Source organism: Aythya ferina (genome assembly GCF_964211825.1).
Source record: "Aythya ferina genome assembly, chromosome: 7".
In the NCBI taxonomy this organism is placed as follows: Eukaryota; Metazoa; Chordata; class Aves; order Anseriformes; family Anatidae; genus Aythya; species Aythya ferina.
Window position 1 is genome coordinate 24,767,095 of NC_140302.1, and position 12,132 is coordinate 24,779,226.

A 12,132-nucleotide genomic window follows, 5' to 3' on the forward strand; every position below is an offset into this window, starting at 1 on the left:
TCCTGCAGGGTGTGGGGCTGTGTCTTTCCAACACGTACCCACTGGAGATGCGCCGAAGCCAGCAAGGATGATAAAAATCTTTAAATTATTTTCCTATAAAGGGAAATTAAATAGATTAAAATCTTCCAGCCTAGAAAAGAGACCAAGGAGGATAAGGCAGAGATCTGCAAAATCGTAGATGGGGTAGGTGAGGCGGCAGGAACAAACTTTTGCAGCAGTGTCACTGTCTCAAAACCAGGGGCATTAAATGAAATCAGTTGGCAGCAACTTTGAAGTGCAAAGATGATGTTTTTTCACAAGGCATATTATCCAACTACAGATTACAAAGCATGGTGGCGTCCAGGACATGACCTTATGCTGATTAGATAAGGGATGGCAAACACAGGGACGTGACCACTGCTCGGGGAGCTCCAAAGCCACAGAGGGCCAGAGCTGGAGAAGCTGCACCAAGGAAACCTCTGTGCTGCTTCTCTGCTCTTTCCCTAAAACTCTCCAACTGCCCCAGAGAAACTCCTGAGTTACTCCTGAATTAGAGGGAGTCAGTACAGCTATTTTTACATTTGCATTAGCGGTTTTGTGTCTGCATGATTCAGCAAATAAATCTTTGTTTCTCCCTCCCAAAAGGGGCCAGACCTGCCTGTGCTGGGAGGTCTGGCAGCAGACTCCTGACAGACACTTTGGATCTGACTGTTTCCTTCACTTTCCCTCAGTTCAGCAGCTGGGAAGCATTTTCCTCCCAGCCCACTGCTGCTGTGAAGCCAGGTGGTAAAACACGTACCCAGAGCATGAGTTTAATGGAGTGTGCTGGAAACTGGACAGAAGATGTGTATCCCATTTGCTGTGTGTGCACAGCTGAAAGGACAACTCTTTCCTTTTAATCACAACGCCAGGCTAAATGCAGCTCCTGAGATAAATTGTTGAACGAGCCCCATCAGCAGGTGGGCACTGTGCAAAGTCACAAAGTTTTAAGATATCCTCCTGCTGCCTACAGCTTGCCGTAGGTTTGCACTTGCACTTGCTGGAGGCCAAAGTGCATACACACCCCTCTTGCCAAAGGATTGGATTCTCAAGGCCTTTCTCTGTGCATTAAACAACACGTGATGTACAGAACCACACAAAACATTGCAACGATACCCCTCTCCCTTCCTCTTTCTTTTAGCAAGTTTTGGGGATTGGGTCTGTGTCGTCTAAGGACATCCTCCCAGTCTGCCAGGACACAGCTCCTCCTCAAAGATATGGCCACGCTGCTGCTCTCCCCCTCATCGAGGATGTGCAGCTCCCAGGTTTGTTGGCCAAGACAGCCCCTGAGACCTGTGCCAGGTGCTAAAGGGGCTCACAAGGGGGTTCAGTTTGGGTGCCAACCACCTGGGATGGGTTTAGGCTCAATTGGCAGCTCATGCAGAGGTGGATCCCAAAGTCGCAGCCACCCTTTTACTCTGAAAGAAGCAGTGCTCCAATGGGCTGCAGCTGCACCCCTGTTCTGCACGAGAGTAGCGGTTACTATCATTTATTGACTCAAATTCCTTTGAGTCAATAAATTCAGCTACACGGTCAGCACTCCTGAGCCAGCAGTCACTCTGGCAGCTGGCTCAGGTCCCACCAGCTTCAAGCAGTCTGGCTCCTTCCAGCTCCAGAAAACCTCATCCATTCAGAGGGAAAGGGTTCCAGCCTCACGGCCTTTACTCCGTGCATCCCAGTCCTTGCAGAGGCCCTTGTATTTTTTATTATTTATTTATTATTTATTTTTTGCAGGACAGTATGACAATCTTACCTCTGCTTTTAGATCACATCCATATGTCAGCACAAGTGGGGAGGCCACTCTGCTTTTCCAGGACAAGACAGAACCAAAGCAACCTTCATCATCGGTACTAATCACCTCGGCAAAGTCATCAAAACGATGCCACATAACTAAGCAGAGCTGGTGACTTCCCAGTTCCTCGATCAGTTACTGCTGGTAGCAGAAACCTCGCTTAGGATATAGTAATGCAAAGCAACAGGTGTTGAGGAAGTGGTTAAACACACTTTGCGTGTGAGAAGTATGTGAAAGACCTGAAAAGAAACAACCCAGAGTGCAGGGGTGATTTCTGCAGCAGCGGTGTGAGCCGGGCAGCCTGGGCCAGGCTGATGCTGAGGGACCAGGCGGGCTGCAGACCCTTGATGTGAACACTTGGATCACAGGATCACAGAATGGGTTGGGCTGGAAGGGACCTTAAAGGACACTCTATCCTTCCCTCTCTCCCTCCATCCTTGTCTCCATCCCTACATCCTTTTCTCTGTCCTTCTATCCCTCCCTCCATCCTCTTCTCCATCCCTCCATCTCTCCCTGTATCTGTCCCCCATCCCTCCATCCTTTTCTTCATCCTTTTCCCCGTCCTTTTCTCCATCCCTACCTGTATCCCTCCCCCATCCCTCCATCCTTTTCTCCATCCCTCCATCTGTCCCTAAATCCTATTCTCCATCCTTCCTTCCCTCCCTCCATCCTCTTCTCCATCCCTCCACCCCTCCCCATCCCTCCATCCTTTTCTTCATCCTTTTCCCCATCCTTTTCTCTATCCCTCCATCTGTCCCTCCATCCTTTTCTCAACCCCTCTATCCTTTTCTCCATCCTTTTCTCCATCCCTCCAGTCTTCCCTATATCCCTCCATCCATCCTTTTCTCCATCCCTACCTGTATCCCTCCCCCATCCCTCCATCCCCCCTTCCATCCTTTTATCTGTCCCTCCATCCTTTTCTTCATCCCTCCACCCCTCCCTCTATCCCTCCCCATCCCTCCATCCTTTTCTTCATCCTTTTCCGCATCCCTCCATCCCTCCACCCTTTTCTCCACCCCTCCCTCCATCCTTTTCCCCACCCCTCCATCCTTTCCTCCACCCTTTCCTCCCTCCCTCCCTCCCTCCTCCTCCTTTCGTTCAGCACAGCGGACAGCTCCCTCCTCTCCCTGCCATGAGCTCGGCCAGCAGCGAGCCCCCGGCCCCGGCCGCCTCCTCCCGCCGCCTCCTCCTCCCCCAGCCCCCGGTCTCGGTCCCGGTGCCGGTGCCGGTGCCGATGCCTCGCCCTAACGAGAAGGAGCAGCTCCGGGACCTCAACGAGCGCTTCGCCGGCTACATCGAGCGAGTGCGGGCGCTGGAGGAGCGCAACCGGGCGCTGGCCGCCGAGCTGGCGGAGCTGCGCCGCCGACCCCCGGAGCCCCGGCGGCTGGGGCAGGCTCTGGGCGGGGAGCTGCGGGCTTTGCGAGCCCGTTTGGAGGAAGCTCACGGAGAAAGGGCTCAGGCGGCTCTGGAGCGAGCCCGGCTGGCCGAGGAGACGCAGCGCTTGCGGGCTCGCTGCGAGGAAGAAGCCCGGGGCCGCGCCGAGGCGGAGCAGGCGCTGCGAGCCCGGCAGCGGGCGGCCGAGGGGGCTGCCCGAGCTCGCTGCGACCTGGAGAGGAGAGCCCAGGCTCTGCGGGAGGAGCTGGAGGAGCTGCGGAGGGCTCACGGCGAGCAGCTGGCACGGCTCGGGGCCGAGCTGCGGGCAGCCGCTCCCCAGCCCCCGGCTGCCGGTGTTGCCGGCCGGCCCGAGCTGGCGGCGGCTCTGCGGGAGCTGCGAGCCCAGTACGAGGCGCTGCCGGCCCGCAACCTGCAGGCGGCCGAGGACTGGTACCGGGCTCGCTGTGCGGGGCTCCACGAGAGAGCGGCTCGCAGCCAGGAAGCCGTCCGGGCCAGCCGCCGGGAGGTGGGCGAGTGCCGTCGGCAGCTGCAAGCCCGAGCCGTGGAGATGGAGAGCCTGCGGGGAGCCCACGAGTCCCTGGAGAGGCAGCTGCAGGAGCTGGAGGAGCGCCACAGCGCCGAGGCAGCCGGGCTGCAGGTGAGATGGGTGCCGCCCTTCTCCCCCGGCAGCATCCTGCAGCCTTCATCCCCCTCCCACCCCAGCATCTTCATCCACCCCTTCCTTATTCACCACCCTAAGGACGGAGAAGAGCCTTGGGAGGGGGGCAGACAGGGCTGGGACACCCCTGCACGACCCCTTTCCCGCAGGTCTCACAGCTTGATGCATGGCCCTCTTCCCACCCCGTCCCTAAAATCAGCCCTGAAGTTGCCCACGCGTTGCCCAGTGCCGTGGGTGATTCCTCGAAGCCATCTGCTCAGGCTTGGCCCCTCGCCTCGTGGCCTGGCCCTTGGCACCAGCACTGCAGAAATTGGAGCTCTGCAAACACGAAGGCTGAATTTGCAGCCAGATCCCAGCATCTCATACACCCTTGGAAAGACGTGCGGCAGACACCACGTGCTCCATCTCTCTTACTCCATTAAAACACTACTACCACATTTTCTTGCTAGCAGGGAGAGCATCCGTGATTTAAAATAAACTAAATCCAGAGAGTGCTCTCTTAGATGGATACCAAGAGATCTTTTCTAAATCAAGCCATTTCCTTCTAAATAATGAAATGACTGCCTTACGTCACACCCAAAGGCCACTGCTGTTTCACAGCCAAGTAATGCCTTGTCATGGAGGCCAGATTTTGCCAGGCTATCTAGGAAGCTAGGGCTGTAGATCCAAGCTGCTTGCACTCTTGCTCAGTATTTGGGGTCCTCAACAAATATTGTGGAAGCAGGCAATGTTTCCTGTAGTGGATGACAGGATTACACATAATAATCTTCTTAAATAGCCTTGATGCCATGTGAAAAGAGGGATTCCAGGAACGGAAAAAAAAATGCAGCTGGATTAAACAGCACCATAATTCAGACTGATGTAGCTGCAGAACATCAGCTTCCCACTACGTGACTCTCAGGATCTGCTGTGTGTGGTAACACTTGGCAGTCTGCTGAACAATGTGCCTGAGTAGGAGCTAAATAATTCCCCTGAAACTGGTGGAGAAGGATGGAAGTCTATCTTAAAAGCGAAAATTCTTGTTGTATCATCATTTATTTTTTTCATCAACTATTTAAGCAAGGATGTGTCACCTTATTGTATTCTTAGGCTATTCGAAGAGGATAGGAGGGAGGTGAAGCAGGACACCAAGGAGGGGACAGGCAGGGATGAGGAGGGGGACAGGGTGGGGATGGCATGGCAGGACGATGCTTGTTCACTGCAACAGCAGAGCAGGAGGCGAGGGAAAGGGCTGGCTGTGGGACTGGGCGCTGGGGAGCTGATGTTCGCAGTGGCCGCTGCAGGGCTTTGCAGGCAGGGCTGCTACAAACTGCTTACTCATTGCCCACGCCCTGGCGGCTGTGACAGCGAACCATTTGGGCTGGGAGGATCCCCCGTGGGAGGGGGTTTTACTGCTTTCAGGCCAGCAGCCCCTAGGCTTAGATATTTGAGTGTATTTGGGGTAAAAAATAAGAAATGAAATAAAAAACCGGGACTGGGGCCCTTGGACACCGCCCCATCCCAGTGTCCCAACCCTGATCACCAACTGCAGCCCTTCCCCAGGCCACCCTTTGCATCCCCAGCACCCTGTTTGGTCCCATAAACCCCCCATACCTGCTTTGATGGTGTTTAAACCCACAAAATCCTATCCCTCTGCAGTGCCTGCAGAGCCAGACTGGGCTCCCCCACTGACCCCCCATCTCACAGATGGGAAAATATAGAAAACCATCGATGTTTAAAGCCACCCCACTGCTCACACACACAAGCTACACCTGGTACTCTGCCTGTTTTTACATCCCAGTTAGTGTGAGATTTTGTGATCATAAGCTCCTGGTTGGGATGTGCAGAATGGAAAACCCATAGGAAAAAAAAACAAACAAACAAAAAAGCAAACAAAAAAAAACACATCAAAACTCAGCCCCAAGCAGCCTTGCCTTTGCCTCCCTGCAGGACACCATCGGGCAGCTGGAGGATGACCTGCGCAACACCAAAACGGAGATGGCCCGGCACCTGAGGGAGTACCAAGACCTGCTGAACGTCAAGATGGCCCTGGATATCGAGATAGCTGCCTACAGGTAGGGCTGCTCCTCAAAACCACTGCTCCACTAGGCAGTGGTGTTTAATGGGACCAGTACATGTCCCAGTTGCAAAGTCCTGCTCAGTGCAAAAGGCTGCGTCCCTCTGTCCTTCAGAGTTTTGTTTTCCTGGGGTTTCTGAAGGGAGAGAAGGGAGCTGGTCTCACAAGTGCTCCAAAAATGATTGGCAGAAGCATATTATTTTGAACCAGCTCCACGGTGCTCAGCTCTGTACTGCACCCAGGGGACAAATACTGGGAGAAGGGGCCTTTTCCTGCCCCTCCCTGGTACTGCAGAAATGCAGAGGGGAAGTGTGGCTGATGGGGGCCCACAGCGTGATCAGAGCTAGTTTCCACCACAGGCCTGGGTGATATGGTGGGAAGTGCTTGGGCTTGTCACACCCTCAGGTGCTATGCTTCATTCATCCTTGATGCTTCATGCCCAAGCCTTAGGTTCAGGCAACCATGTCCCACATAACCAAACCTAGCACACATTGAAATCGGAACTGGGACAGTTTCCATCCAAACCAGTTGCATCCCAGTACCATGAAGGTATCTCATGAAGTGTCCCCAGCCTAACCCATTCCCTTCTGCTGTGATTGCAGGAAGCTGCTGGAGGGAGAGGAGACCCTCTTCAGCACAGGAAGTGTGGGCCTTTCAGCACTGAACCCTTTCCCCAACCCCACTTACTCCTTTCAGCCCCAAGGCTTTAGTTCCTCCACTCCATCCTTCAAGAAAGAGGAGCAAGGAGAGGTTGTTAAAGCGACCTCCAAGATATCATCCGGTCGGGCTGGAATGCTTGACGGGACCACTACCTCTGCCAAGAAAACAGAGAGATTAAACCTGCGTGGAGGAATCATTACGAATGCAAAAATGTAATGGTGGGGACCCCGTCCCTTTTGCATTTGAGAGGGAGCAGTCTCCACTCGGCCTTTTAATTGCTCCTGGAGAACCAGGCTGCGCCAAAGACCTGCACCCCACGGGGATGGGGCTCAGCAGCCCCCTATGGTCCCAGCAAGGTGAAGGCCGAGCTTGGCACATTGCTCCCTCTCAAATCAGGTGCGGCCGTGCTCTGCAGGTCGCTGGGTGCATGCTGGTGGGTTTTGTGCACGGGGACTTATGGTGGGGGGCGAGGGGATCCCGCTGCCCGAGCTGCAATGTGGGGAGGGGGTGGCAAGGGCAATGAAACTCAACTACAGTTAGGGTTAAGGCTACAGACCTAATCACTTACTATCCAAATCCATGTATAGCTCAAGTGTTTCCTCTTAAGCTGTAGCCATCCACTTTTAATCCCAGAAGCACAGAAATAGCCATAAACACACCTCGCTTCTGGTCTAGGAGCCACTTAACATTTTAAACGATAAGGAACATTTTTTTCGTGTGTGTGTCCTGATGACTGTCTGTTTCTCAGTAGTGTTAGTCCAGCCACGTGTGCAGGGTTTGTTGGTCAGGAGCCAGCACGTCGGGCACACCACTGGTGCTGCCGAGCCCCCGGTGCCAGCCCCCCAAAAGCCCCACAAGCGGCAGGGAGAGCTGGGCACCGCGGTGGCTCTGGCAAGGCAGCGCCCGCCCCACCGCTCGCTCTGCCAAACGTTGCATCCACGCCTCCGCTCCAGCCTTCCAACGTGTGCCAAATCTGATGTAGGATTTACAACCGTAGGTTTCCTTCAATGCCTTAAAATTGCCAGCGATCGCTTTTGCAAGAGTCGGAGACCGCGTGTGCTGTGTGTCGGTGCCCTGGCGAGGTTGCCATCACGAGACCTTACTGTCCTCTCGGTGGTGCCAGAGTAGTTCCTGGAACCAGCAAATCATTTGCTCACACTCTTTCCTCTTCTATTGTAAGGCACAAGTTAATAATTAAAAAGAAAGAAATAGTCATGTGAACCAAACCGAGCTCTTCTGTCTTTTTTTCCTGTGGCTCCACGCTGTGTCCTGCACCATCTTCACCTGCGTCCTGTCCATGATGATTCCTATGGACTGGGTCAGCCTGGCTTTCATGAGAGCCTGCAGACAAGAAAAAAATTTTTGTCAGGGTAAAAACCCCAGAGAGCTGGGGACAGCTGCCACACTGCTCCTAGGGCTGCAGGCAGGGCTGGCCCTGCTGGGGGCAGTGGGACACATTTGGGCCTCACCCCCAGGTGCCCACGGTGATGCCCCTGCCTTGTGGGAGTGCTCATGGCTGCCCAGTGAGGCAGCAAGGCCATGCATGGCTGGGGTTGTCCTCGTTTGTTCATAAAATGAACTCCAAGGCTGTGGTGGTCATCTCAAGATGGCTGCCGTGCCTCCTCCACATGCTCAGGGTTTAAAACTGGGCTCCCAGTGAAGGTGAAGTGGTCTACACCTGGGGGCACCTCCCTCCCAAGTAAATCCAGCAGGCAGCAGTGGCTGTGGAGCTGGCTTATCCTCAGAAGATGCCCACGCTCTGCCTGAGGAGTCCCCGCATGCCCCACAAGATGTGAGGTGACACAGTGGTGGCACGTCCCTGTGATAGTGGCAATGGGGCCATCAGCAGAGCCCTGCAGCTGGCAGCACAGGAGGGCACGCATCCCCTGTGCTGGTGGCCTGCCCCAAAATGATATCCTTTGGCCTTCCTCTCCCTGCCACCTCCCCACAACCTGTCCTAGGATCCTGGGGACATGGTGTGACAGTCACCAGCCTGCCTGTGGCCCACCACAGCGTGGCCGCTCCCTGTGACTGAGGCAAACCTGCAGCATTTCTCTCAGAGCAGGCATTTGGGGAAGTTCAGGCAGATGGGACTGTGCAGCTGACGTAATACATTGCGAACCTCAGATACCCTCCAGCACTGCTTTGTTTCTGTCCCTTGAGTAACAACAGCCTGACGTGTCCTTTATTCCCAGCGCAAGCCTTGGTCACGCTTCCTGCCTGCTCAGCTGGTTGCTCCTAACGAAGCTGGGATTTTACTTCAGTGATAACGATCTGGAGGGGCTGTATTCACACAGAACAAAGGAGCTGGCAGAGGATGTATTTTTTTGGAATGAGACCACAGCTCTTTGTAAGGGACCTCTCCAGAGATTTCCTGCATTTCCAGAGCTTGGGGAAGGCTGCAGGGTTTGGTGCTGCACTAGGCTGGACAGGGCAGTGTGTCCTCTGTCATGGCCTCATCTTTCTTACTGGGTTAAACACTGAGGCTGCCAGAGGAAAGGAGAGAGTCACGCTTCAGCTGCTTAAAGATTTATACCTCTGCAGAGCTGCGACCTCCCAGCTAAAAGGCAGCTGCAGACACTGCACCACCAACCCAGGAAGAAGCAGGGAGCGGCCATTCCTCCATCACGCTGCCTTCCCTTCATCTTTATGGTGGGGAGAAAACCAGCTCCCCCTGTTTTTTTCCTGTGTGGAGATGCTGGCCCATGCAGCCGTGCTCTGTGGCTGCCTGACTGCTCATTTTGTTGCCATGAGGATGAGATAGGAGAGCCCCTGCAGCCTGGATCATGTTCCTGCTGCTCCAGTGATGGAAGTGATGGTTTCCTTCATGATCCCGGATCCAATAGTCCTTTGGCACCCTTGGAGGTTCCTCCAGTAACTGTGCTGAGATACACAGTTCCTTAAAAGCTGGGAGTTGCTGCACACAGTTTTGCTTTTGACACTTGTCCAGATACTGGAACTCATTAAGAAGTAAGCCAAAGAAAAAGCAGCCAAAGAAACACCCCCCAAACATATGCATTCCTGCCAAAGGAAAACATCTCCAGTTCCAGACTTGGGAAGGACCCTGTTATTCAGGGAGAAGGAATCAATAGGCAATTCAGGGCAAAACATCTTCCTGCTCCTTAGGCTGGATCCGTCCAGTTCTCTTCTTTCCAGCTCTTAGCAGAGAGACCTCCCCAAGAAGAGCTTCATCCTTGAGTGAGTAACCCATGTACAGCCCTAATGCCAGCAGTCAAACATGCACCTGAGTGACCAAACGTCCACATCAGTGGGAACTGACACTTCACATTAAAGTTTATACTGAAATAGTATGAGCACTGCAAACTCATTCATGCAACCCTTCTCATTCATGCAACTCTTTGCAGGCGTATGGGAATAAGGATCACTTGGCAAATGTAGCATAACAAGCAGACAGGGCACTGCTTGGGGTGGTGAGAGAATCTGACCCTTGGAGTCCCATTCCAAGCAGGATCAGGGTAGAAGGGGAAAAGAAGTGGAAAATGCCCTCTTGCCACAGCAGAACAGCTGGCAGTCCCAAAACTCAGCACGCTGTAGTGCGCTGCACTTCAGGGATGTGTTCCAACATGGGTGATTTAATGCCTATTTATCCCATTTCATGCCAGGGGACTCCAGCTGAACAAAAAACGTTTGCAGATATAAGGTCTGCAATTATGGGGTCGGGAGGGAAGGCAATTCTACAGCCTGTGCAGGGGTCTTCATCCCAAACCCTGCAATTCACCCAGCTAAAACAGAGGGGGCCCTGCAATTCTACAGCAAACATTTATATCCTTGTTAAGGCAGTATTCACCACAAAGAGACAACAACTCAGAACTGACAGCTCAGCTGTGTCCACAATAACACCAAGAAGGAGCAGTCCTCATGCTTTAGTAACAGGTACTGTTACCAGTCCTGTTATACTCACATTAATGAAGGGGACCCTCAGTAGTACCCTGCTAATTACCCACCCTTCCACATCCAGTAGTAGCATGGAGGTTTTTTTTTCCATTCATAGTGCTCTGTGTGCTTTACAGAAGTTATTGCACTAGTTGGACACAGCCGAGAAGTGAGGAGTTCTGTTCAAGGTCATACAGCAAGTCAGGGAGAGAAATGAAGAGAGAATGCTGGCATCCCAGAGCTCAGCTTACCCCCCTCACAAGCTTCCTCATGCAGGTTCAACCAGCACCATTTTTGGTCTGTAGGTCATGGCACATAAAGCATCTGTTACTGCCAACAGCAGGCAAAATATTCTCTCACGTCCCAGGAGGAAGTTGTAGGTTGCAGGTTCTTGCCAAGGTCATTAGGCTTCTCGCTCAGGGAATTCTTACCTTTCGGTCCCAGCTGTAGACAGGGAAGGACACACCGGTCCTTTATATAACATAGCACCTTCCGTCATCACCACCTACAGAAAAGCACACTGCAAGCAGCCAGCTCTGAGCACACCGTGGCGTCTTGGAACGACTGGTTGCCTCCCAGCACCGTGAAAGAAGGGTTCCAAAGCACCTCCTCCAGGAACACACTATTTTCTGCCATAATCTCTGCCAAATCCCCACCACCCACTTTTCTACTGTTACTGTTTCCCTTGGAAGAAAACAGACATCTTAAAATTTCATTTTGAAATAGATTATTTCATCAAGCAAAAAGAAAATATAAGCTTTTTTCCATTTTTTTTCCAACAGATCACTGTTGCTTTAACACAAATATATCATTATATTACATCAAACTCCAGTAAAAATGGTGATACAGTTTCAGCAAGAATTTTGCAGCTGCAGGGCAACCAATCACTATCACATTTCACCTCAGATGGGATTACCATTCATATCTCAAACCCAAATTTGACCTGTTCAGTGATTAAACTTGCATCTATGGCAATTTTCTGAAACCTCAGCAAACATAAGGATCTGTTAGCTCATTCAGCAGTGGTCTCGAAAATGACATGGGCAAAATTCAACTTACCATCACCTTTCTTCTCTTTGTGCTGAATTGTTTAGTGTTACATAAAAGGAGGTAGAAAAACAAATAGAAGCAAAAGTGATGAGAACATGGTTTGCAACATTCTCTCTATCTCTCAGCAAGTAACTATCCCAGCAGAACAAGTATATTTTAAAGCACTTAAACACTTAGCCTGGTCCCTGGTGTCCCCTCTCTATTAAACACGCAGCACATTGGAAGATTCATGTGGACAACTTATCTTCCCTTTAAAACAAAAGATAATATACAAAAACCTCCTACGCCTGTTAGTAGTTCCTCTCTCAACTGCAGGAGCGAATCCCCACTCAGTGTCTGGATGGAGCACAGACTGCATAATGTGGCACACCACACTGAAGAAAAACCAGAAAAAAGCCTGGGGCGTAATTTTGATTTGCTAGCAATTGATATCACACGTTAACATAAATCACTGCACATAAGAGCCGGATGATTCCCTGAAAAGAAACTCAACAGAATAGCATCAGACAGCTTGAGGGATTTTTCAGTGAAGCTCATCGGTTGTTTCACATTTATGGAAGTAAGTGTTGAGGGTTCTTCCGGCTTGTGTGCCTCTGTCTGGTGGTAATA

At 52.2% G+C, this 12,132-nt stretch overlaps 2 protein-coding genes across 2 annotated transcripts in view; one reads left to right on the top strand and one right to left on the bottom strand.

The window, feature by feature from the left end:
* The window catches only part of NT5C2 (5'-nucleotidase, cytosolic II), a 100,972-nt gene that overhangs the window by 58,765 nt on the left and 30,075 nt on the right, over positions 1-12,132 (bottom strand). The window lies entirely within an intron of this gene.
* Positions 2,901-7,805, top strand: INA (internexin neuronal intermediate filament protein alpha). The gene is made up of 3 exons (XM_084526801.1): positions 2,901-3,842; positions 5,793-5,917; positions 6,522-7,805. The coding sequence occupies exons 1-3, from the start codon at positions 2,943-2,945 to the stop codon at positions 6,793-6,795; spliced, it is 1,299 nt and encodes a 432-aa protein (XP_084382927.1). The 5' UTR covers positions 2,901-2,942; the 3' UTR covers positions 6,796-7,805.

What these genes read in the sequence shown, in the direction of transcription:
- INA (XM_084526801.1), top strand. Translation starts at nt 2,943, where the DNA reads ATGAGCTCGGCCAGCAGCGAGCCCCCGGCCCCGGCCGCCTCCTCCCGC. An exon ending in CCGAGGCAGCCGGGCTGCAG is followed by an intron (nt 3,843 to 5,792) that starts GTGAGATGGGTG and finishes GCCTCCCTGCAG; the next exon opens with GACACCATCGGGCAGCTGGA. An exon ending in ATCGAGATAGCTGCCTACAG is followed by an intron (nt 5,918 to 6,521) that starts GTAGGGCTGCTC and finishes CTGTGATTGCAG; the next exon opens with GAAGCTGCTGGAGGGAGAGG.